The sequence below is a fragment of the Centruroides sculpturatus genome, unplaced genomic scaffold (genome assembly GCF_000671375.1).
Source record: "Centruroides sculpturatus isolate CEXI.00-Female unplaced genomic scaffold, Cexi_2.0 scaffold45, whole genome shotgun sequence".
NCBI lineage: Eukaryota > Metazoa > Arthropoda > Arachnida > Scorpiones > Buthidae > Centruroides > Centruroides sculpturatus.
The window spans coordinates 930,878-957,166 of NW_019384310.1; the positions used below are offsets into that span (position 1 = coordinate 930,878).

General features: G+C 32.7%; 1 protein-coding gene across 3 annotated transcripts in view; it reads right to left on the reverse strand.

Moving 5' to 3' along the window:
• LOC111621444 (ecdysone receptor-like) overlaps window positions 1-26,289 on the reverse strand; it is a 102,653-nt gene that overhangs the window by 22,224 nt on the left and 54,140 nt on the right. For 2 of the 3 annotated variants that reach the window (XM_023363605.1, XM_023363596.1), the window contains exons 2-3: window positions 20,598-21,093; window positions 7,742-7,918 (exon numbers count right to left, since the gene is read on the reverse strand). In XM_023363605.1, the coding sequence (XP_023219373.1) occupies window positions 7,742-7,918; window positions 20,598-21,048 (628 nt within the window). In that variant the 5' untranslated portion in view covers window positions 21,049-21,093. Of the gene's footprint in view, window positions 1-7,741; window positions 7,919-7,994; window positions 8,861-20,597; window positions 21,094-26,289 lie in introns of those variants that run through there. The other variant, XM_023363611.1, reaches the window with a different exon arrangement.

Sequence of the window (26,289 nt, forward strand, 5' to 3'; positions counted from 1 at the left end):
AATGCATTTTAATTAGTAAATGACTTATTACAGTGTAGAAAAAAATTGCCAAAGTAATTTTTGAGAACATACATGAGTTACTTGATCTGTTTAACAAATTTTTAATTGTCGTACCATCAAAATGTAAAAGACAATTCTTCAAGAAGCATTCTATTTTTGGAGTGGTCCAAGTCAATTAACCATGCTTTTTATTATATATTCCAAATACACTTGTGGATATGAATCATTAATTAACTAAATTTGTTAAAGCATACATAATCTGTATATTGAACAGAAAGAATCTAATTTTGAATAAAATTTGTTAAGTGATAAAGTATTTGAGTAAGACAACATTTTAGTCTTTACAATGGCTAACTTTTATCCCATCTCATAGGAAGAAAAAGTGGCAAATTCTATTTCTGAATTCACTAGTATTTCTGAAAATAATTGCTTTTAACAAAGAAATATTTAAAAATTTTATTTAAATGTTAGAATAAATAATATTTAAGATTTCTATTCAACTCAAGCTGTAATAAATTCTGTAAATTGTTTATTGATTTTATGTTTGTCTCCTGTCTTGTTCCATTGTGTTTTTTTGATGTATGAGTGCATAAAATTTTTAAAATGACAAGAATTCTTTTGGACAGTTTAACTAATCACTAAATTCTCTTTAGAAGAGTTTTATCTTATATAATAACTGAAATATGTAGTACTGATCTGCTAGATTTTTATCAAGCTAAAATGTGTAGTAATTTTATATATGAAATCAATAAATAAAGTATTGGATGGTCAATACAACTATATGTTTTTATTTATAACCCTTAAAACATCTCATTAATTAATTATTGAAAGCTATCTTGCATTTCTTAATGACCTTAATCTTATGCTTGTAATATATTACAATTTACCAGTTAAATTATGTAGCCATGTCAATGATCTTATTTCACCAAGTAACAATTAGATCTTGTAAAATTAATTTAAATGGTTAATTTATAAACCTAATTTATATATTTATTTAAAAATGTTAAAAATTAATGAATAAATAAATAAGGAAAAATTAAGATTATAAAACTTTTATAATTTTTAATGTTTTATTCAAGGTTTATGGCTCTTAGAGTACTGTCATATTTTAAAGTTCTAAATATTGAAGTGAAATTGTAGTGTTTCACTTCATGCCTTAAAATAAAATAAAGTCTGCTATTTTTTAAATATTAATCTTTTGTATTTATTTCAAATTTAATTCAAAATTTCCAGTAACAAAATATAGATCTGATCTTTATGATTATTCTGTTTCACTTTCCAAAGATCCATCAGAGATTAATTATTCTTGTCTGTCAGATATTTGACCAACAGTTTTTTTATGAAGAATTTACAATATAGCAAAGATATAAGCTTATTGAATTCAAATGAAACAATTTCTATATGCTGATATTCAATAATAAATTTCAGAATGCAACTCTTGATTGAAATTAATAAATTATAAATTTTTGATATATATTATTATTATTTTGTAATGGACATTCCATTACAAAAATAAATATATATCACAATAAAGGATGGTTTAAACTTGTTATGACCCTAAGCTATAACAGATAAGAGACACTTCTCTATCAAATAATAAATTTATAAGTGTAAAATCTTAAGTTGTAACTCATTTAGCTTACATATAAATTCAACCTTGATTATAATACTCAGAAGGTTTCAACCATTCCTGAGCAATATCAATGTTTGCATTAAAAATTGTAAAGTAAGGCTAATACATTCAATATTTACAACATTCTCAAGTATTTCAAGATTCAATTAATGTTAACTTCTCAATCACTTTTAATTGTCAGCCATTTTCTTTTTAATTTTTATAAAGCAATTCAAACAAATATGAAAGATCAACACAATTACTAATATGTATAAATGAATAGATAATATAAAAATATTTAATTAAAAAGTTCAATTTTTTCACAGTTTTATAAAGTAAGAAAAATAACTTTATACAAAAACACTGATTTGTGGATAAATAAGAATGTTCAACTATTAAATGAAGGCAAAAGAATTTAACATAATTTGCATTATCATTATTTTATATGTTAAAATTTACTTATATTCTGGATTCTGTAACAAACTAAATATACAATTTTATTTTATCAACTTATATAGAGAATTTTCAATTAATTTTAATTAAATGCCAAATTTAGTTATGCCAATGGCTTAAAAGCACTAATATTGATACAATGAGCCATTGTTAACTTGTTCCTATCCTCCAGAATGTTTTAGTCCTCCAAAATTTATCTAATTTGGTCCACTGCCTAAAAATGTAGGCTACCCTGAGGTAAAGAAAGCAAGACATTCCATTACAAAATAACAATGAGCATTGTCACTGCCTGTTACATTAATCATAATTTTCTGAAGAGAAAATTATCAAATGCAAAAAAGAAAAAAACTTTTGTATGCATTTTAATTTCCAAAATTTAAATTTTGTTTTGCTACAAGAAAATAAACATAAATACAAAATAATTCAAATATTAAAAGTATTTAACTATTTGATAACCTCAATTATTATTATTTTTTGTCCTCTTTCAACTCAGTTTTATCTGATTTTAAATTCAAAATGTTCTGCATAAATAATGAGAAAAACAATAAAATTGTACATTCTAAATTATTTAGACCTATACTAATTTTTTCTGTTTCAAATTTTTTTTTACAAATTTTTTATGAATTATGTACTAAATTGCATGTATGAAAAGACCGTTATTAAAATTTTCTCACATATATCTCACTAAGATAATTAAAAAATACATTTATATAATTAAGGTTTTCATCCTTTCAATACATGGTAAAAAGTTTCCATAGATGAATAATTAATATATGGAATGATTATGGTCTGAAAAATGATAAAAACTAGTGATACTTTAAAATTCTTGCTAATTACAGAAAATAGAGAGTATGGCTGTAGTTGTAGGACTTACTAAACAACAGAATATAAAATGATGAGATAATTGAGAATTTTTCTTTTTTTCTATTTAGTTTACAGAAATGATTACTATATTTGATAATACAATATTGATTACTAGCATTAATACAAATTAAGTTAATTAACTTATTTAGAACATGAGATAAATCAGCACTTCTATCTGTGTCAGCAATTGAATTCAAACAATATTAAAAATCATATTGAATGGCATTTTATAGCAATATGGGTAGTATTAGTGGCAGATATAACAACTTTTAGTAACAGTCAAGGCAATAGTATGTGAATTATTTTATGTGAATTAGTAACAGGTATTAATAGTAATCATGGTAATATATTAGATAACAGCAACAGTTAGTAATAATCAATATAATATCAGGCTAATATTAGAAGCAGTTATAACAACAATTATTATTCAGCAACACAATTTTTGACTAAGAGAAAACTTTTCAGTCAACAAACAACAAATTCTTGTTAATGAATATCCTCAAATGATAATTTATTCTGAATTTTAACTTTCTTAACTTCATTTTATTAAAAAATTTATGTTAACAACAAAGTAAAATGATTATCATTTAAAAATACTGGGAACTGTCAATTATCTTGAAGACATATCCTGTTCTTAATATTAATTGTTTTTATACTGTTCTTAATTGACACTAGAGGAAATTGGATAACAGAAATTTATATACTTTTTTCCCCACTTTGTAATCTCAAAATTATGAGTTAGAAAAAAAAATCTAAAAGCATTAATTATTTATTTTTTAATTTAAAATATTGATAATTTATTCAATGGGACAACTCAAATGTCATTAATTTTATTAAGGTTGTTCTGTTGTAAGTTGTTAGTAGAAGGCAAGACTGTCATATTTTAAAGTTCTAAATATTGAAGTGAAATTGTAGTGTTTCACTTCATGCCTTAAAATAAAATAAAGTCTGCTATTTTTTAAATATTAATCTTTTGTATTTATTTCAAATTTAATTCAAAATTTCCAGTAACAAAATATAGATCTGATCTTTATGATTATTCTGTTNCTAAATAAACTGTGCATGAACTTATTTACTTAGTGAAATTAATAAAGGTTTTGCCTTCTTATCAGAAATAAAAATATTTAAATAAATTATTAATTAAAATATAAATTAAACATATAAACTGGATATGTATGTCTCAATTAGTGTATGTTACAAAATAATATAAAGTTATATTTCATATAATAAATTCTTGGCATATATTCCATTTAACAAAAGCAAACTTTTCAATTCTTTTGATCCTAATTAATTTACTTAAAAAAATAGCTTCAATATTAAATTTACAATTCTAAATGTGAATTAACAGAAATGCATTTGTCGTTAAAAATAACTAAAGTAAAATTTTGAGATATTTTTATATATGTGAGAAATTCTGCAAAATTAATTTGCTGAATTATCAGAATTTAGAATTGTTAACTTAATAAATAAGCAATTTTATTAAGTAAATTAATTAGGATAGAAAGAATTGAAAAGTTTGCTTTTGTTAAGTGGGATATTTATCAAGACTTTACTTTGTTTGTCAACAAGTAGCCTCTTTGAAAGGAAGCTCTGATATAAAGGGATAGGACTATTAAATTATTTACGAAGTTTACAATATTCAATTTGGCAGAATTAAATGCTTCTAAACAATTTCAATATTTGACAAGACTTTTGTTTTAATGCAAAGAATTCAATAACTAAATCATTACATTAATTTTAATTATTTAAAATTTGCACATATAAAAAATAAACTCTAACTTTCCTAATAAAATCCAAAGTTTCTTTACTGGGTTTTAATTAAAAATTGGACAGATATACATATGTCAATATGTTAAATATATAAGTATAAATTCATCAATGTAAACTTTAACGAAACAAACTAAAATTAAAAAGTTTTAATTCGTCTCATTAAAGTTTACATTTTTTGGATTCATTAAACTAGAGAAAATTTTCTTTCAAGTCTTGTCATATCTATCAGTATTCACTAACTATTTGTCAAATATGTATTCTGAATTCAAGTGTATTCAAGCTTTTAGTCTAATCTAATCTAGTCTAAACAAATTTAGTTTGAATAAATATAATAGAAATTTCAAAATCACTCCCTTTACAGAGCAACTAATGGACACAAATTAAGTTCTGGCAATATGTGATACAAGAGTCAAATCTCCCTCCAACATTTCAATTTTGCTTAAGATAGACAGGCAAGAAATCGAGTCCCGTGTATAGTAACCCTTTGTTTGTATCATTTCCCTATTCACAAATGCAATAAATAAAATATATCATAAATCATAAAAATTTCAATATTTGAGATANCAAGAGTCAAATCTCCCTCCAACATTTCAATTTTGCTTAAGATAGACAGGCAAGAAATCGAGTCCCGTGTATAGTAACCCTTTGTTTGTATCATTTCCCTATTCACAAATGCAATAAATAAAATATATCATAAATCATAAAAATTTCAATATTTGAGATATCAAATATAAATGTACAAAGTTGTTTTTAACGATTAAAAACTGTTACGTGGCAAACTTTTTCACACACAAAAAGTTTATCGTATTCCTCTACAGAACCATCTTTGACTTAAACAATACTACAGAGATCAGACGAACTAGTAGCAAGATACCTCTATTATCACGAGAAATTCAAATTTGAATCCAATGAAAGTTTTTGAACTTTGACGAATAGTTTATATTACAGCTCTCTGTGCCATTTAACAATATAGAAGATTAGGCCAACCAATTACAGGTGAAAACTAAGGATAACATGAATCCAACCAACTTCTTATTAAAGCCATATACAAATTGATATGAAAATCATAAGAAAAATCTTCAATTTTGATATTAATATATTTGTAATTAATTCCTAAGTTTAATTATTTTTAAAATATAGATAAAGATTTAGAAAAGCATTCCCTAAAGAATTATTATTTTATATATTTAAAAAACTTATCTGATTAAAATAAATAAAAATTTTCTGTCAAACTTCAGCAGTTTTCTTCTATGATTCATTATTTAAATCATAGAAGGAAAATATTAATTAAAAACCAAATTCACAAAGAACATATTACAGAATCTTCCATCCCAGACCTCCAAAACTGTCAATTTTGAAAGAAAGGAAGGAAAAAAAAACAATTTTTGTTCCTAACGCCAAAGAACCCAAAAACAAATTCGTCACGCGATTCTACAGTTCATATTAATACCTAAAGCGATTTATTTTTCTATATAAAACCGAATTTAAATAATCAATATGCAAATTATAAATCATAGATTCATCAATGTAAGCTTTAATGAGACGAATTGAAACTTTTTAAATATTTATTGCATTTATTAAACTAAAGGAAATTTTCGTTCAGTCTTCTTGTATCTATCATACTATTTATTAATTATTTATTCATCCGGGATCAAACATATTTCAAGATAGAGAAATGTGAGCTATGACTCAAAATATACGGTTTTGGATCAAAAAAATTCTAAGCTGGAATATAATAATTTGGCATTTTTGGTATCGACTTTGTAAAAAGTTGCATCTTTACAATTCGCTAACTCGTAGAACCATTAATAGAGTTTTTGTATTTTTATCATTTTTTTAAATAATATTAAATTCAAAAGTGTGTAATTTTAATAAATTGGAAAATTCGAGTCAAATTCTAAGTTTTCTATAAAAAAATCCACTTAAAAAACTGTTTATTAAACCGATTAAAACATCAATCAACCCGAAGCCAACGATATAAAATATGGCATCGACGATTGATTCGAAAACGTCTGAGAAGCGAAATAAGTCTAGTCACATAGGCGAACCAGACATTTTGATCACCAAAAAACTTTACTTTTATATATTTTATTTTTTCGTCTCCAAGGAATCTTACAGTCATTTCACACGCGCCTCTCACCTCCAATCTATTTTGCGGCAAGAAACCCTAATTTTTCATCATTTAAATCTTTATTTTTGTTAACTCTAACTTAATAAATGTTTTATTCATTTTATTAACGAATTCTACGTTTTATTTACTCCTTATTTAATCGTGTAATAATCTGTTCGCATTTGATTTATTCGTGTATCAATCGTTAAATGGCGTTAAAAGTCGACACTTTATCATTGAGTAAATAGCCTACATCCGACAAATAGGTTGGAGGTTCGCTATGGTGTTCCTCCTATATACATTTATATTGATAAACTTTTCAATTATTTAAATATTCTTTCAATAAACTTATCGTTTGTTTGTTCAGTTTTCTTTCATCGGAGTGATTATTTGTTCAAATAAAAAAATCAAGCAGACCTCTAAACGCCTAAAAATATATAACACATAATTGAATACTTAAGGCCAGCAATCCTAAGCAAATAAACGCGAATTTCTATGATTAAAAAACTAGTAAAAAATGTTTTTAAGTAAATTAAGTTAAAATTTTCGATTTTCACTAAAAAAAAGTGATTTTGAAATAAAAAATCGTATTAAAATCTATGTACAGTATAAGACGCTTTCTAGACCGAAAACTCTTAAAGTTTAACAATAAAATGACTAAATCACAGAAAATGTGGATTTAAGTTTCTTAAATGTAGGACTAAAGTCCTTACGATTTCGCAAAAACCTTCGCGAGTCAATTTTTTGGCAAAAAATTCCTGAATGTAGAACAGAAAAATCGGTATTAAATTACAAAGATGTCTAAAAACATGAAGGAAGAAACATTCGTAACAGTAAAGAGGAGAATTTGATCCGTTAAGCGAAGCCCTAACTTGGCTATTTACAGAATAGACTTATTACAAAGAAAAAATGACGATAAAGATTCCACTTACCTTTACATCCTTCGCACGTCAAAGCATTGTAATGATACCCCGATGCTCTGTCCCCACAAACTAAACATAATTCTTCTTGCTGCCTCGGTGTTGGACCTTTTTTCTTCTTTGCTTCAAAACTATCCACTCCATAACATCCATTTATACCGCTACTGGGAGGACTCATATCTTCCTTACCTAAAATCAATGAGACAAACACATAAAACTCCCACACAAATATACGAAAAAATTATATAAAAAATATATAATTTACCCCAGATAGTCATGTTTTTAGGTTTTTATAGTTCGTTTTTTAGCTTTAGAAGCGAGAGAAGTTTGAATAGGTTTTGAAATACTCCTAAGCCATCTGGTTATGTCTGGACTAATGGCTGCTGCTTGGTCAGATACTTTTACCTGCTTAATTATGTCACATGTGGGTACAACAGTATTTCAAACGTAACCGACATAGGATTAAGATCTGGCTTTCTAGGACACTGTCCTAGAAACCAGTAGAACACCAACAAAGGAAATTATTACGGGACTTTTGTTTGCTGTAAGAGGTTTCGGTTAGTGCTACTAGAAAAACTGTGAGAACTCGACTAAAAATAATCTTAATAATTCCCCCTTTATGACTCATCTAGAGTTGTAGTTTTTTTTTTCTAAAAGCATCCATTTGTAATTTTAGCTTTAAAATTACGTAAGAATTTTCAAGCGTAAGATATAATTATACTTTAAAAATATACATTAAAAAAGGCGCGGTTTTCACGTGTTCAGTGCATTGTATTTATTGTTAATTCTTGAAAATACATGGGAAAAGTTGGAAGATTTGTCTAACCACTGGCAACAGTAGTCAATAACCTTATTGCGAAAAAGATTCTACGAAAGTTAACTGAGACAAGTACAAAACTTCAACCATGCAAACAGAATTACTTGGCCCGAGGGTGAAATGCCTTTCAAACAGCGAGTCCTGCAATTTGCACAACTGGTCATGCAACAGGTTTGTGTGTAGGGTATATTAGGGTGGGGTGATGATTGGATAGGCTATGCCCATGTTACGAAATAGGGGTGAGGGCTACTCGGATACATTCGGATATAAACAATCCGAAAAGCTATTAATTAACAAATAAAATAAAATAAATTAGTAAACAAGTGCCCAACGCTCACTAAATATTTACTTTTGTCGGTTTACGAGTCGTTATATATATATATATATATAAATGATTAATTAATTCAGATGAGGATTATATATAAATTACGCCCCGCACTTATAAGTGAAAACGTAGCAATGGGGAGATGTTTTGTTTAATAGAGAAGGGAGGGGAATGAATTATGTGACGCAGACAAGTCAAGGGCAAAACACGATAGACACATACACACACCACACAACTGTCAACGAATTGATGGGTGGTATTTTCGAATTTGTAATTCTGTACGCAAACTATACGAAGAAAGTGTTTTTATTTCGCTCCGATAATGTAGATTTTTATCGCGCATTAATTAAATTGCACGTAGCGAAGCGAACGTTCTTGAAAAATAAATTGTTTTTACATCCGCTTTCATTTTATTTTTTAAAAGGCCAAAATTATTTCTGTTTTAAATAAATAAAACCAATGTTAATGCAATTTAAAATATTACATCTTTTCTTCGAAGATGGAAGCTACGTTAAATAAATTATTAATTACATTAATTGTTATTTAACAATTTAATCGATATATTTTATGTTTTATGTAAAAAATAATTGTTAAAATGATACATTCCAAGTTAATTAAAGATCGTTTAAATTAATCGTTTATGTGTTGAATGTGATTTAATCGATTAAGGACATTTTCTAACGCAACGAGCGCCACTTCACTTTTATTACACATACACACATACACTCAAAATGAACCTAACACGGCGTGAAATATAGGTCACAAGGCCAAACATACGAAAAAATACATTTTTGAATGAATCGATTTATTCTCTCTTTCTTCGCTCTCTTCGCTTCGATCGTAACAAAATTTAGTTATTTTTTAATAATTTTGTGACCAAATCAATCCTTTTTATTATATGTAACGTTAGTAAAATTTTTGGTTAAATTACATCCACCGGATTTTAACTTTAAAATAATAAAATAATTCGGTCACTGACGCGTGCGTGTTATGTTATACGTTACATCCTGTTTCGTAAATATCCCCGATATTGTGTAAATTAGAATACATAATCGATTATTTAAAATTAATTTTTTAAGCATTTCGCCATTATAACGCTGCCATAAATTACCATTAATATAGAATCTATCACAGTTATGGAGAGAAATAAAATCAAGTCTTTTCTTAGAACTATAAATATATACTGTGTATATATATAATAGGTACTTCAATCATAAACGATTTGTTTCATAGAAATGAAAAAAGAATGTATTCGTTATCCTATAAATCAATATAACTGGAAAAATACTCTGCCATTATAATACAGCTATCCATTCATTTCTTTCATCCATTCTTTGCTCTATTTGATGATGCAACAGTCTTGAATTATGTTTAAAAACTCATAGATATACGGTATAGTATTCAATAATTTCAAACTTAGCATAAATTAAAATTACAACTATACAAACATCGGATCGTAAAAAATCTATCAGAAAGAACCTCTCATTTTCCTAAAAAACCATGGGTGATAAGATGATAAATTAGAAATATTTGGGTAGAACGACCATATCGTGCATCCATGCATTTCTTTTATCCATTCTTTACTCCATTTGATGATGCAACAATCTTCAATTATATTTTTAAAAATCACATCTACATCGCATAATATTCAATGAAAATATTCATTAAAATTACGCATCGCATAATTTTAATCTATAATAATTGGATCTAAGAATAAGAAGATATTAGAAAGGAGGATCTTCATCGTCTTACTTTTCCAAAGAAACATGGAAGATCGGAATAATAAATCAACAACATTTGGGGAAGTACTCATTGATAAAATAATAAATTTAATATTTTTATGTTGCTGTGGATCATACAAATAGTTAAATATGATGGATGATACTATTGAATCAACACTCACCTATCCGTTTCAAAGGATATTTAAGCTCTGCAACACTCAATTAGTTAACGAAATAACGAAACAAAATTTATCATCATTCGTTAACTTTAATTGAAAACCATAGTTTCGAGTATATTCAAACGTAGCATCATGATAGAACCTTTTTTAGAAAGAACAAGAACTTAATAACTAGTTTGAATTATAAATACTTAATCCGAATCCTTTTTCGTTTTTTATATTTCACTTCGCCAGTAGGCATTGTCTGGCATAAATGATACGCTCTACGTATCTTCTTTACAGGTGACATCAAAACAAACAATATGGCATTATAAACCAGGCTACTGTACTGCGAAGTAGGCGAGGGTCGTTACAAATACAGGTTCATCCCTGTTTCTTTTTTTGCTTAAATTTAGGCTCATCGATTCGCGTGATAAAAACCACTCTTTCGAACGTGTAATCTCACTTTGTCCGTGGCAAATAAAAAAATCGAATACAATCTTCAAAAAATAACAATAAATCGGAAACTCGGTTCATATGGATCCTATAAAATTTATTGGAAGAAAGCAAAACAAAGAAATAGAAGTATGTTTTAAATCTACGCCCCGAATCGATTGTTTCTTAAGCCCATCTTTTTTTGATTTAGTTAAAAGATTTAGAAATTCCAATTTTCTTCCAAATATATATATATATATATATATAAGTAACAATTTAGTCGAAAGACTTCATAAAGGATTCGTGTTTTTAGATATCCGTGCCAAGAAATAAAAATTAATGCAAGAAACTCACGAGGGAGGAAGAAAGTGAACGAGTTTTGTAGTTCAAGTCACGTGCCGTGAGAATATGCAAATTAATTTTTTAAAAGAAACGAATAATTATTCCGACTTTCTACCTTTAGACATTTATATATAACGCATCGCAACAACCGGAGTATGGTTTGAAAAAACGTTCACGTTTCGTAAGCCAACGTACTGTACATTTTACACAATTAAACCCGATTTCGGACATAGAAAATTAGTTAATGCAGAACTTTAGGAGTTACGTATCAATAAAGCGATAATTAATGATATTAACTTAGCATAACTTGTAGTTAATTTAAGCGTATAGACCGTGTGCAGCGGAGCAGGATCTCGGCAAAAGGTAAGAATCGGTGCCATTCCGTACCATCGCGATGTCTGGCTCGGAGCTACAGGTGACCTTCACAGGTGCGTAGAGGGCACGAAGGCTAGCAAAGCGGGAAAAGTTACTGGGCGATAAAAAAAAGATCCTGTCATTACGTGTACAGGGTGAAAGACACTGGCTTGTTATGCATCGTCGGCCGGATATAACAAAAGATAACTTCTCCCCCGCTCTTCGTTCCATACTTTCGCTAATTGTAAATAATTCCAATTTTCTCATAAATACGCTACAATATTGATTAAAAAAGACGCGAAATTTTTCTAAAAGAAAATAAAAATGACGTAAAAGATTTCGAAACATTTCTTTTTATATTTTGTTTTTTCTAATACGTAATATTTATCAATGGACTTTGACCTTATTTATATATAAAAGTTTAATTCTTTATTTATCGGTTGATATATTTTTGTCGTGTTTACATAAGAATATTTTATTTTTATTAATAATAATAAAATTATATAAATATTATATACGACAGTTACATTATTATTATTATTTTAATTATTGTTTCGGGCGACGATAATCTCATTTCGATTTATAGCACATAATTCGCCCAACTGGTTAAAAGAAACGTTCGCCCTTACGGCACAAGAATCAGGTCAGTTTAGCGGTTGTCTTGGTAACGAGGATAATCGTTTGGTCTTCGCCGCGCAAAACGAGGTCAAATTCGCCAAAAGTTGGTCTTGGAAAAAAACAAGAAAAATAATAATGCTTTAATATTTTGCACATTTCCATTCCATTCTAACCTTCGATATTCAGGATGTTTAAGATTAAGGTAATGCGGATGAAGTATTATTATTTCTTTTTAATCTATAGATATGCTGCGTCAATCCAGTCGCCATATTGATTTTAATTCTCTCGATGCGCTTCTTTCCTTTTAAGGCATTCACACATATCAACTTGTACGGTATATGGCATCATATAACATAATAATTAATATATGAAACGGAATTGAGGTTTAGTTCTTTTGTTTCTTTTAAAAGATTGACTAATATAATAAGTATTGATATATTCAAGTTTTTAATATGGAGGAAATTTGAAATTCTTTCCTCTATAAATATTTTGATGTTTAGATGAAAGAGGAATGGTAATATTAAATCATAGAAGCCGTATACAGTGACATTTTCAGGGTTTCTGATTAAAAACAACTATCGCCGATATTTTAAAAAATCTTGTATGTAGGCCCGTATAAAATGTGTGCGTACAGGTATATATACATTTTCCATATACTGATACATAAACAAAGGTATATATATATATACGTACACGTTCTGTACATGGCGTAATTATATTCATTTATACACACGCATATATACATTATAAATATAATACGAATGTCTAAAGATTTCGATTTAGCTTTAAATAGATTCATTTATTCAGTTTTTTGATTAAAAAGCGATTACTTTTAATGGGAATTTAGAAAGAGGTCGAGGTCTATTGCGAATTCTTAAAAGCAAAAAAGCGGGTTTAAAGTATTTTTCTATCATAACTTACAGAGGGCGTTGTAAAATGTACTGCATCCTCTTGTGTAGCACGTAAATGATCGGACAGCGACCTTGAAATGTCCTGGATGGATGGTTGGAAGAGAGCCAAAAGAGACAATTCTGCATTATCCTTGAAAGCGGGCGGCCCGATAACAGATGCTGCCGCAACCAACAACTACGAAGTTTATCCCCAGTTAAATTCTGACATCATAATGACATATTATATCGAATATCAAAATAACTCGCTTAAAACCGAGATAGCTTAAATAGCTGCTGGATGACAATCGAATTTAACTTGGTTTTTTTATACAAAGTATGCTGAAAAAATATACGAAAGAGATCTATTTCAATTTCGACTCGAGTGTTGGTTTTTTTCCTTTTTTCTTTTTGCCTCCAGTCAAGAGTTTCGGATGGGTTGATCTCTTCCAAGATCTCGGGCATACCGATCGATTCATTAAGAGTTAACTACTGCATTGACATTGTTAGGGGACGAGAAATAAAATACCTCATTAAAAAAGGATTTTTATGCACCTGAGCATGCGTGAAACATATCATCCTAGTGGAACACTGACATACAGTGCGACTGTGCAGTGGGAAATTTGCCACGCGATCAGCCAACGACCCTGGCCATCAAGTGAGCGTGACCCGTTCTGCAGGAACCAGTTAGAGATGGACAAAAATGGACGCTTGTGTTATGTTAGTGCGTGGGTCGTTCACACACCGTCACACAATGACCGGATGTGTAAACACTGGAACAGGTGACAGTGACCTCGTGCTGGCTCGATTACTATCATCCCATGATCGGTTGCATGGTAACGAGGGGAATGTATCCCCTCCCCTGTCAAGGTTAGTGGGTTGGCGTGCCGCCGAGTCATTTACCGCACTCTCGCACGAGTTATAAAAAAAATCTAGAGGGGAAATTTTTTGCCTATCCCCATAGTTATTGTCACGCTGTTACTGTATTGATAATTGTAAACACGGGCATCGCTCACAGCCCCTAGTACGTCCCGATCGTCACCTAAACAAAGCGAGTAATGTCACGAAAGTAAAAAAGTACTAGTAAGGAACTAAATGCATAAGTATACACAAAACAGGTTTTTGAGGCAATTGTACATAATGTCCAGGTCATAGAACCGCAGGTGTTCTATTTATGTTGACGTCATTGGTGGCGCAAATATATGTTGTGGTTTCGTCAATTTTTATTTCCGAACAAAATTTTGCAATAAAACTTCCTCGAAATCACTCTTAAGGTCATTAAATCAGCTCAATAGGTCATGTACTAGGTAGGTTAAAACGGCAGGGGAAATTTGAATATGCTGTTCGAAAAAACTCTCGGTTTTAAACAAGAAAAAATTAACGATCCTACCTGGTACGACAGACAATTATCAATGGCAACACAAATCCCGATATTAATAAAGCATGTCAGCGATAATTATAAAAAAAAAAGAAACTATCGAGTATTTAAAAAAGCAAGAAAGCATATAATGATAAAAGTTGACATGGTGCAATAGACTTCATTCGAAAGTAAGTAGTTCATTACTAGAGTAACCTATTACATCTATTAACCATAAAACTAATTCAAAAATCTCAGGCGATTCTCTAATTAAATAATAAGCACGCAAAAGTTAGGAAAAAGATTTAGAGTTCATTCCATTGGAGTAACAAAAACAAGAAAAAAATTAACAAGGGTTTGTCTGTCATGCAATCTCCTCGCAATTATGGATTCTGAGATCGTTTATCAGATTATCTAAACTTTTCTTTAGATAATTATATAATACGAAACGATATTTTCACTTGGATTGCTAAAGATTGTGCCAAACCGAATATTAAGTTCAAACGAAAAATAAATTTAACGCAGTATCGAGTAATTAAGGTCATCGTTGGAAGTTCACAGCTTACAAGGGAATTTCAAAATTTATATTTTGCTTTCCGCCGGTTGAGTAATAATTTCACGTCACTAACTATAACGTCAGCCAGTAGGTCGCTGGGCTTTCATGTTTGCTCACCTGCAAAAGAGGTCTATAACCTTACTATACTTAAGAGAATAATATTTTTGCTTTTTTTAGCATCATCTCAGGATAGATGATTCATTAGGGTGGGGCACAACTACGCACAAATGAGTTCTTTTCGTCTATGGTTCCTTTTTCGGATCGCAACTATTGATGAATATCCTGTTTATTACAAATAATAATGAGCCTTAGAGGAAGAATCATGCTTCAGTTGCGGTGCTTTTCGAGCAAAATCGAATTTGGATTCAACTAACTGATTATGGACATCCACGTAAAAACAATCGTAAATGCAAATTATAACTAAGCATCCGAATTTTTCCGAATAAAGTGGTGCCACTAATTTATACATTCTTGACGAATTAATTTACAAGGAAAACGGGATACCTGAGGAAGAGCTATGAGCAACGGATGATTCGTTATTGATGTCCAGTTCCCAAAAATCCAAATCCACTTCTCCTATATCTGAAGGTGTTAGACTAGGCACGGGACTTATTCCACTCACAGTTTGATGAGTACGTTCGGGACTTATGTTACTGGAAGACACTTCCGAAGAGCTGCCATCACCCAAAGATCTTTTCCTGGTAAGAGATGATGATGTTGACATGGATGGTGTGGTCGAAGTTGCAACTACTTTGGTGGCTTTCTTCTTGTTTTTATCGGGCGTATTGTCGACCCTATCGGCACGGGTCTGACTCAGCCACAACAATACCAAGGGATCCAGGTTGAATGTCAACAGTTTTCCAATATCATTCGAATATAATCAAAAATCCCAGACATGGTCAACGAAGAAATTCCCATCAAAATCTCCAGACATCGTAAGCACATGGTAAAACACGAAGCATCGTCGGTAGTTATCCGTGTATTCGCATGCTAGTGCGGAACTCGTCGCAGCCATCCAAAAAGTGAAAGTGTAGGTTTGGCCCACGGGTTCCGTTCACCCCGACTTCTACCCGAGTCACGTGACACCGCGCACGAGTTGTCTGCGGGGGGGAAGAACCGGTCCGCAAAAGCAAGCAATGTCAGGTGTACAACGTACAAGTGTTCTAGTGGCCGATTGGCATTTGAAGAGGCAATTTTAAAAGCGGGACCGACGGGCGAGTGCTAATTCCGACTTTCCCCCACTTCATAATGTTTTCCTGTAAATATTGTTATCATTTTTTCAGCGTTTCAATTTTGCGCAGCTGTGGCGAAAGCTGCCATTCGCGGAAAGCGATGGTACCGAATGAAAGAGGGAAATTATAAATTGCAAAAATCCATCTGCGAAGTCGAGTTGTAGCATTTTGGTGGATCACCCCGTTGAGCCAATGCGAAATTTTAAAATTTGGCATGTTCTAGTCAGAAAAAAAACTATAAAAGATTGTTACGGTTCCGCGTGTTGGTAGTGCCCTATCTAACGACCTAAACGGTTCAGTGTTCACTAAGTGATAAGTGTAAATCGTTTATCTGTAAACATTTTAAATACAGAATGTGCTCAGATTAATCGACTTAGCAAAGCATTTCTTCGGGACAAATATTTCTGCTGCGCAACCGATAAAAAGGCCATCGACGTCCTCTAAAAGAATCGCGATTACATCACACCGTCCGACAATGGGAAGTGCTGGAAAAGGGCTCCCCTACCAATGACCTTTTGTACAAGTTCAAGGTTGCTCGGATCGTTCGAGGAGGAAGAAGCTGGGGAGCGCAGAAGAGAATTTCTCCAGACTGTTAGGAAAAGTGGACATGGAAAAACCTGTTCTTGATTACTTGATCACTTTGCTGTTTTTCCCTTCGTGCAGCGTCTTCTTATTGGCCTTTCGCACGTTGCGCATTCGCCATTGGTCGAAATTCGTTGGTGAGATCAACGGGGTCGCTGAACCTTTTTACCTTGGCATAGATTTTTTTAATGTTAATCAATCGTAAATGTCGATACAATTTTTGACCAAGATAATTGTGCATGGCTTATGTTTTCTTCCAACAACTTCAAACGCGTACCCGCGTTTTGAGGAAAGTTTCAAAGGATCCGGGTTGAAGGGCGTGCCGTCAAAGTGCGACAGTAATTCCTAGAATGCGTCGGTGGTACGAGAAACAATCTCGCGCCATCCACCGCAATCGTCCGTTTATCCTTTCCCCCTCCAGCGCGTGTAGTGCCACCTGTCTGCCCCAAACCTTCGGCTATGAAGACCTCACAAGGTGATTATGAATGAAAACCAATTGAGATACTGTTGTGAAAGATGAGATCGTATACCCCCGTCGGCGCCCCAAAACTGGGAATGGGGTTCGTTAGGGGACGAAAACATCCCCTTAACGGGCACGGGGATCACATGGTAGCCTCTAGCGCTACCGACGGCATACGGTGCGGTAGTGTATAGGGAATAATTACTTTACAAAGTATCATACAGTAACGGATTTATTCGATAAATCTTCAATCCTTTCCACCAAGTAACATTTGAAAAAAAAATATCCTAAAATATATATTTCTGTAATGTCTGTCTAATGGAATTTTTATTCCAGTTTTCCAATCATGAATGCCGAGTTCAAAGGTCAGTTGCGGAGGGGGGAGAAAAAATTAAAAAAAAACAAACGTAACCGGTTTTTGGATAATTTTTACTTTCAGCTTTAAGTCCTAGCCGACTTGCCGGATCTCCCTAAGGCTGATCGAATTAACCGGTCGCAACTTCAGACTTAAAACTAAACTCCATAGGGCGACCGGTTTTTCTTTTTTTTTTAACTCTTAACCAAAACTCGCCATCAAGTTTTTCTCTTTAAGCTCCAGCTGTGCCTCGATACCGTCAAAGTAGCAACAGTAGTAGTAGTAGTAGAAGTTGTGCCAGCATTAAGGGTTAGGTGTTTTTTAAATCCTCCTTTCCTCCTTCCTATTAGCGAACGAGTGCGACGTTACGACAATTGCCTTAATTATTCGAGACGATCGGCATCCGACCTTACGGTAGTGCTTCCGTCTGATTGGCCAACAGGTTATCCTACGCCGCGACCGCCCCCTGGTGTCAGAAATAGGGCGTTTGTCGAAAGGACGTCGACTAGTTTTTCGCTTAGGGGTATTGTTTTTTTATTCTCGAAAAGGACAGAGGAAAGCCACACATACCTTGGCTGCTGTCAGAGTCCTCCCCCACAGGGGACGGCTTATTAGTTATGGTGTCGCACAGCCTGTACTCGGTAGCCTGTAACGCGGGACAGATATTACGGAGCGCCCTGTAGGTGCTCGGATGGAGAGAAAACAGCAGAATGTAATCGGAATGGACATCCAAACCGCCGAGTGGCTCCCTCTGTCGATAAAAGACAGACTTATTCGATTTTCAGCCCGAAAAGGTCAGCAGACGGTTAGGTTGCTATAGCAACACGTGCACACCGTATCGTTGCTATAGCAGTGGCACCGTCAACAAATGAGAAGCCGATGGGCGTGACCTGGTAGCACGTGTGATCGACTACCGAACCGAACCGATCGTTTGCTGAAAAATCCTCCCGGTTTAAAGTGCTCTCCAGACCGTTTAGCGCGATGAAAGACTTCATCTATTTTTAGTGTTTTCTTATATATACTCTCGATGAAGGAAGAGCAAAAAATAAAAATTACGAAAAAAATCTGCAGATGTGACGGAAACCCGTACAAGCGCGCCTTCGCCAAGCTCCAACACGAAACCATTCCTCCGACTCGTGCCACGCTATCGACAAGACGCGTACGGTCTCCTATTTTAAAAAATAATGCAAATAACTGCCAATTCGTCAACTAAGAATTTCTTATTCGAGAAATTTACAAGTAGAAACAAAGAAAGTCGCGGGTTACAATCGGTTGGCAATCGTCCAGTTCGCCATCTTTCGTATGTATGTATGTGTGTGTTGTGACATCATAGGTACACACGTTTAATTTCTGAGAACGCATGCTCGGGAACAACTCACCAGAAGCCGATAATATTAACAGTAGAAATGGGGGAGGCGAAAGAGTGCATTGGCCGTCTATGATTGGCTGTTAATAAATTAGAAAGCATCGCCACGATCTTTTCGTCTTGTGCAATACGCTCGAGTTCCATCAGGTTTCTAAAACAGTGAAAGTATAGAAAGCGACACTCTTAACTTTCACCATTTCTTTTACTTGTTTCCCATGTAAATAGCGGACAAAATATATATAATTTTTTTGCTTTTATTTTTTTACATTCTGGTTTTTGCCAAAACCAGTTTTGGTATATATATATCCGCTTTTATTATTATTCTTTTTTTAAATGAAAGAAGGCTTTTACAATAGGATGCACAAAGGACGGAGCCGTCGAGATAATAATATGAAGGTGCAATTATGCAATCCGCTATTCTTCCAACGTTAAAATTGTGATCCAAAGATTCGGATGTGGAAAATAATAATAATAATAATAATAAACAAATAACAACACCAGACTAATATGGGAAAAATTTGTTGCGATTTTCGCGTGATAGGAATGCATCGTATGGCACGTTATTTTCTTGGAAGAATCTCGTCATTTTTCTATATTTACCTTTTATTATTATTATTATTATTAAATGTCAGTAAAGAAACGTTCGTCTCGACTCTATTTTGTCTAGGCTTAATTAATTACGCTCCTTCCATCCCTCCCTCGTTTACAGTAGCCCTTCCGATACATATTTAGCGATTTGTTTAAGAAACGTGTCAAACAAAAGGGAAACGCTGACGTCACTCTCACGTGACTCGGACGGTGACCTCGGAGTTGGCCTTGACACGATGAGGAGGACAACGGACGACACCGGAACGCACAGTCGACCATGTGTAAAAAATGACCGACCACGAGACCCATAGCGAGTCCGGGAACGTCGTGGGAACCCCTCTAACGATATTTACATCATTAATTTACTTGCCCCCACCTCGTTTTCGGGTAGTAATGAAAGGTGTGTGTGTGTGTGTGTGTGTGTGTGTACTGCTAACCTGAAAAAATATGGATCGCTCCGATAAATCGGGGAGTATTAAAACACGATTTCCTTTTTTTTTTCATTTTGAACTTCGAAAAATTTTTTAAGTTGTGGCCCACGTGACTAGGGATGCCGTCTGAAAATTAGCGTAAACACGGCAGCGTCAGACGACTTTTAAAAATAGAATTCTGCGATGGCATTTAAGAAAGATAATTATCGCAAATAAACGAGGAAGGCTTTCGGCGGTTTACCGACTAAAGGCGAAGAGAAAGATCGTTTATTTTTAGTTTTTACCTTTCGGGCTGTAAGGATCGTAGCTGCTGACCATAGATACGGGAGATAATCCATTAGTGGTCATCATAGAATGCCCATTAACCATAGGAGGTGGAGATAACGATCCCATAGACATTTGGGACGGTGAAGGAATCCATGTTCCATCTTCTTGCCTCAGTCTTTTGCTCGGAGAAAACGTTGTTCCGTTACTGACCGTACTAACATTTCCACCATTACCGATATTTTGGTCGAGATTGTTGAGACACGGGCTAGGTAGCCTAGGTTCCATTTTCACTATACTTGGTAGATTTGGAGAAAGGGCGGGAGGCGAGGCATGTCCAGCCACTGCACCCCCACCAGAATTAGCGTCGCTTATACGTAATGAGCTTGACAACATCACAGGTTTCATACCGTAGCTGCTAATATTTGTATATGTGGTGAGGTGGGCCAAGGGTTCCCTGGCATTATCCATCCCACTTTTATCGTCCTCGAAAGGACCGTTTTCTCGTCATGGCGCCTAGAAATAAAGAATTTCAATTAATGAATTTGCTTAAATAGTTCATAAGTATTTTAATTACAAACTATTTCGTTTTTTAACTAAAAATAGGACAAATTCGCTTTCGTGTTTCGTGTACTTTTTTAAGCCAAGTTCTTTCGTACTCACACACCCACTCAATGGCATTAAACGCATAAATAAAACATTTGGTAGGAAAAAATTAAACAACTAAAAAGTAAGATTATATAGTAGCATAGTACGGCACGTTAACTTAATCTCGCTGTTTATTATTATTATTTATAAACCAGGATGTTTCTGAAAGTTGACGCCATTGCCTGTTTATTTTTTTTCTCGTTCCCTCTCGCTCTCTTCTACTTACATCTTGCAACCGTGTTACTGAAATTTTATAAAACTTGTTTGGCGTATGCAAGCACAAAATTAATTTATTATAAGAAAGATAATTTTTCTGAAAATCCAAAAGAGGATAGAGAGAATCTTACTTTAATTAATTCTATTGAGACTGACACGAAAGAGGATTATCATTCATAAGGTCAATAAATCAATTTCCATTTTTGTACAGTAAGCGATGTTTGTGAATACAATTAAGGGTTCGAATTCCACTTAAAAGAAACCTTAGTCTAATTTTTCCCCCTTCCTCCTCCTTTTTTTCTATTTCTCAAAAGTCTAAATGAGTTACTTTTTGACTTTTCTATTTTTAAAAGCTTAAAAACAGTTGGTAAGATATCAACAGGAGGTAGCATTGAAGCTATGAACGAGGCCATTGTATGCTCTAAGACAAAAGACTGCTTTGCAACATGGCAAACCTCAGAATTTTCTCCAACATATTTTTATATATAAGTCAGTTAAAGTAGAATTTATATATAATACATTCCTATTCGCTTTGTAAATAGATCCAAAAATAATCGTGCATCCAGTAAATAAAGACACATACACATTCAAAAAATGATTTAAAATGGATAAATAAGATATATAACTCGAAATGAATTTAGTGCCTTATGGCTAATAGTTCGCTTCGAATCATTTCAAATTTTCGAAAATTAAATTTCATCACTGTGACGTCATCTCCTATTTGTAGGATAATTGGTCATCAACCCGAGACTACGGGCCAATTGCTACAAATAGAGTAGCTACGAAGTCAAGGTCACAAAAGCCACTCCATCGGAGGATATGTAAACAATTTAAAGGCCGCCAGAAAGTATTTTATTCCGTAGAGACCAACGAAATTTTTGTTTTTGAAAGTAACGCATCGATTTGTATTTTGTATATATCATATATACGCTCTACACATAAGATAAAAATCTATAAATAAATAACCAGACGAACACAGCTTTTACACGTTATCGCATATACGTAACGCGTAAAACTGTGTCCACACACAATACAGTGTGCCGTGTGTATATTGCGCGTAACGTTTGTGTGTACTGTATTGTGTCTGCGTCCGTATACGGTACACAAAACAACGATTTCTAACTAAACGGGATGTTCTTTTACCAGATTCAAGGTGAGACCGAAAGCATATTAAATTTGTCTTTAAATAAATATATTTGGCCATTTTTAAGAATTTGTTAATCAAATTGCCCAAAAACTTGTCATATCTTAGCATTGTTTAAGCAACGCTAAAATTACATTATTATATACGTAAGCTTTCTCCGAGGGAAAATGTTTTTATGATAATTATGTGCTTTTATGTTATATCAATATATATATTGATAAGAATCAGATCGGTTGATAAAAGTAACCAAGTTTTAATCGTAAGATAAATTTTTAAAATATATATAAAAAAGCTGGAGACACAAGAATTCGATAAGCTTAAAACGATGTTTTATATAAAAATTACAGAATAATATATACTACATTAGATACATATATATATATATATGAAATAATTGCTCGCTGCTGCCATCTGTCGAGAAGGAAATTTAAAATTTTCGAGAATAATAAGATATTTTTTTTTTAAATAGAGTAAATTCTATTCCTGTTTTGTAAACTTATTTATTATTAAATTTATAAAATTATAAATTTGGTCAATTTTTTATTCGTTAAAATAAAGGGAAATTAAATAAAACATAAATTAAGGTTTTGCGAATACAGAAAATAAATAAATTTGTAAATGATTTTAATTATATTTAATCATAATTTAATAATAATTATTTCATTAAATAAATTTATAAAATGCTATAGAAACTTTTTAAAAAAGATGAATTTAGATTAAGAAATGTGTGTCTAGTGCAAATATTTTTATATTAATTAAAAGCGAGAGAAAAAAACACACACGTACACACTCATTTAAAAAATAATTTGTGCTTTAAAATATTTACTTCGTCATCCTACAAAAAATAATTAATTTAGATAATTATAAAATTATTTATTTATTTTTTTTAATTTTAATTACGTCTCCGAAATTTGATACACGCGTGGAATTAAATTTTATTTCGTTTTATTTTTGAATTATTTATTTATTTCTTCCTTTTTCTTTTAATAGAATTACTATTTCTTTATTCGATTCATTCATATCGGAATTATGTGAACGGGCCGAATTCTGAAACCACACCGGAAATGACGTCACGCCGCGCGCACAATCCAAGGTGATTGTCACACGGCGACGTTACGTAACCGGCAAGGCGCATGCGTTACGAAACACCGATGACGCGAGAGCCACATGACACGCGCGCGCCGAGCCCTAACCTCTCCGTCAGAAATTCCGGGAACGAGACGGTCACGTGTTCGGCACGCCCACTGGGTTGCCATAGCAACGTAACTCCTCCCACCTCGGCCGTTTACTAGCCCGTGCGAAAATAATTACTGATAAAAACGCTCCTTCTAATGAATTGATTGATGATTGGATGGAAAAAGATCAATTCCGTCGAACTTCTCAAATTTATTAGTTCATATTCAGAAGATCCGACCATCGTTCATAACGAAGCTATTTTTATAAGCCAAAGTTCCATTTTTAAACTATCCGATCGACGATTAATTGCATTAAATGGAGTTTCGCTTTTCGCCGCCGGTGTAAATAACCGACCGAGACGCCAATCGGTGTCAATTTTTGGAACTAATTTTTTCATTTCAATAGCGCGAACGGTCGACATTAATCGGCGAAAGTAGCATTTGAATCGCTGTTACGTTCGCTGTAAACAAACGAATTGTACGAAGTTAACAAATCCTTTTCGAATCAATTTTACGATCGATCGGCATTGTAATTCGAATTTTCCTCATACGGGTTGGTTATTAACTACGAACGGACACTGTTCCGAGTTAATAACCAACACCGTTTTATTAGTGTGGTTTTCTTTTTTAATTTAAGTAATAGAGATGATCGGATCGTATGATCGAACATCTTATAAATAAACATTCGTTGACTGACATCTCAATTTTTGGCACACCTTAAATCAACAAAAACGTTACACAAACTTTCTTTTTAACTATAAATAAACCGAGGATTACCATTGCCAAAATCTTTCGAAGAGAAGAAGAAGGCACTAAGCCCGCTGCTCTTCCCTAACTTTAAATTCGATTACCTCTTTCCCTCTCGGAAAATTAAAAAAAAAAAGCTCCTTTTTTTAATATACGTGTAACAATTTTAAAGATTAGATAATATGAAAATATATATATATATATATTAAGTTAAGGCTAAGATAACTTATCTGACATAATTTCGAACGGCAATAATGCTACTGTCGTCAGGGCGGACGATCAGAATATTCCCATTATCACGTGAGAGGATATATTCTATAATAAAATGCCCGCGCGCAAGTCAGCATCGATCGAAATATTTCCAAGGTCGCTAAAATATAATGTCAGCAACCCGAGAATGCGAAAAATCCGCGGTGGCAGAAGTTTCGCCTAGCACACGTACGTAACAAACACGTTTTAAACGGCGATTAATCGAAAAGCTTCGTTTACGGAGAGGAGACGACGTTTTCGATGATAACCGCTCTGATAAAGGTCATGAGGTGTGTGGAACCAAGGACAACGTTCAAGGTCCTGATGATGCGGTTGCCATGACAACCGCCGGCACCAAAGCGGGATCGAATGAGGAGCGCGCGCGCGCGCGTTTGGGTGCAGACGGGATCTCGATTTTCGTTCGGAAACGTTTCGGGCCAACCCAATGGACGCGGAACTGTTTACGTGTAGCGTTTCGTCCCTCTCCCCTCCCCTGGCCGAGGTCAAGGACGCAGACGAGACCGTCTCCCCGGATGGGTCTAGCGGTGGGTCCCCATGTCTGGGGTTGAGTGGAGGTGTGTGTAGTCTACGAAAACAGGAAATTGTATACGGTCTCCCCCCTCTAACTGCAGTTTCCGTAATCGCCGCTTTATTTTATTTTCTTTTTTCGGAACCGAAAAGTTTTGATATTTACTAAACATTCGCTTCGACAAATGAAGAGAAATTGTTACGAATTTAAGTCGAAAAGTAATAAATAAATAAATAAATAAATCAAATTTTAAAACGGATTGCGATAATATTTTTGTCACACTTACTCAGGAAACTGTTTACAAAACCAATCGGAAATACTGATTTTAAGTAGTGATTCGTTAGAAAACAGTTTACATATCTGGATAGAATAATAAATATATAAAAATTTACATTTAAATTTAATTTATTCTCTTTCTAATAAATGTGTACAATTTCTAAACAATTTTTTAAAATATATTTTTGTAAATTTATTCGATAATTTTTATACTTGTAGAAGTGACAAGCTGTGTACAAAAGAGAAAGAAGGCAAGTTCGCATTGTGACGCCCCCTCACCTGTTTCAGGTGTGTGTATGAGGCAAGTCAGCCCCTCACTTTCTATGACTAGTTTCATCAGTCAGCTGTTTATTTCGCTTTCTTATTATTTTTTAATTATTAAAAAATATATATAAACCAGACGTACAATTATAAAATATGAGGAATATGAACTTGTTTTCGAGTTAACAGCAATTTACTAATGGGTTTTTAAGTGTAAATATAGAGAAAAATCTTCATAAAATACCCTAAAATCAATGTATTATAATAATAGTCGATTATAAATAAATTCTGGAAATTAATCGAGTTTACATATTTTAAAAAAATTGCTGTTTTTTAAATAAGTAGAGCAATCTTTTCGTAGGAACTGTACACGTTAGANAAAAAATTTCCCAGAAATTTCCTGAAAATTTTCTGAAATAAATACCCCAAAAATCCCTCAAATTCACGATGAGAGCGCGAATTGATAT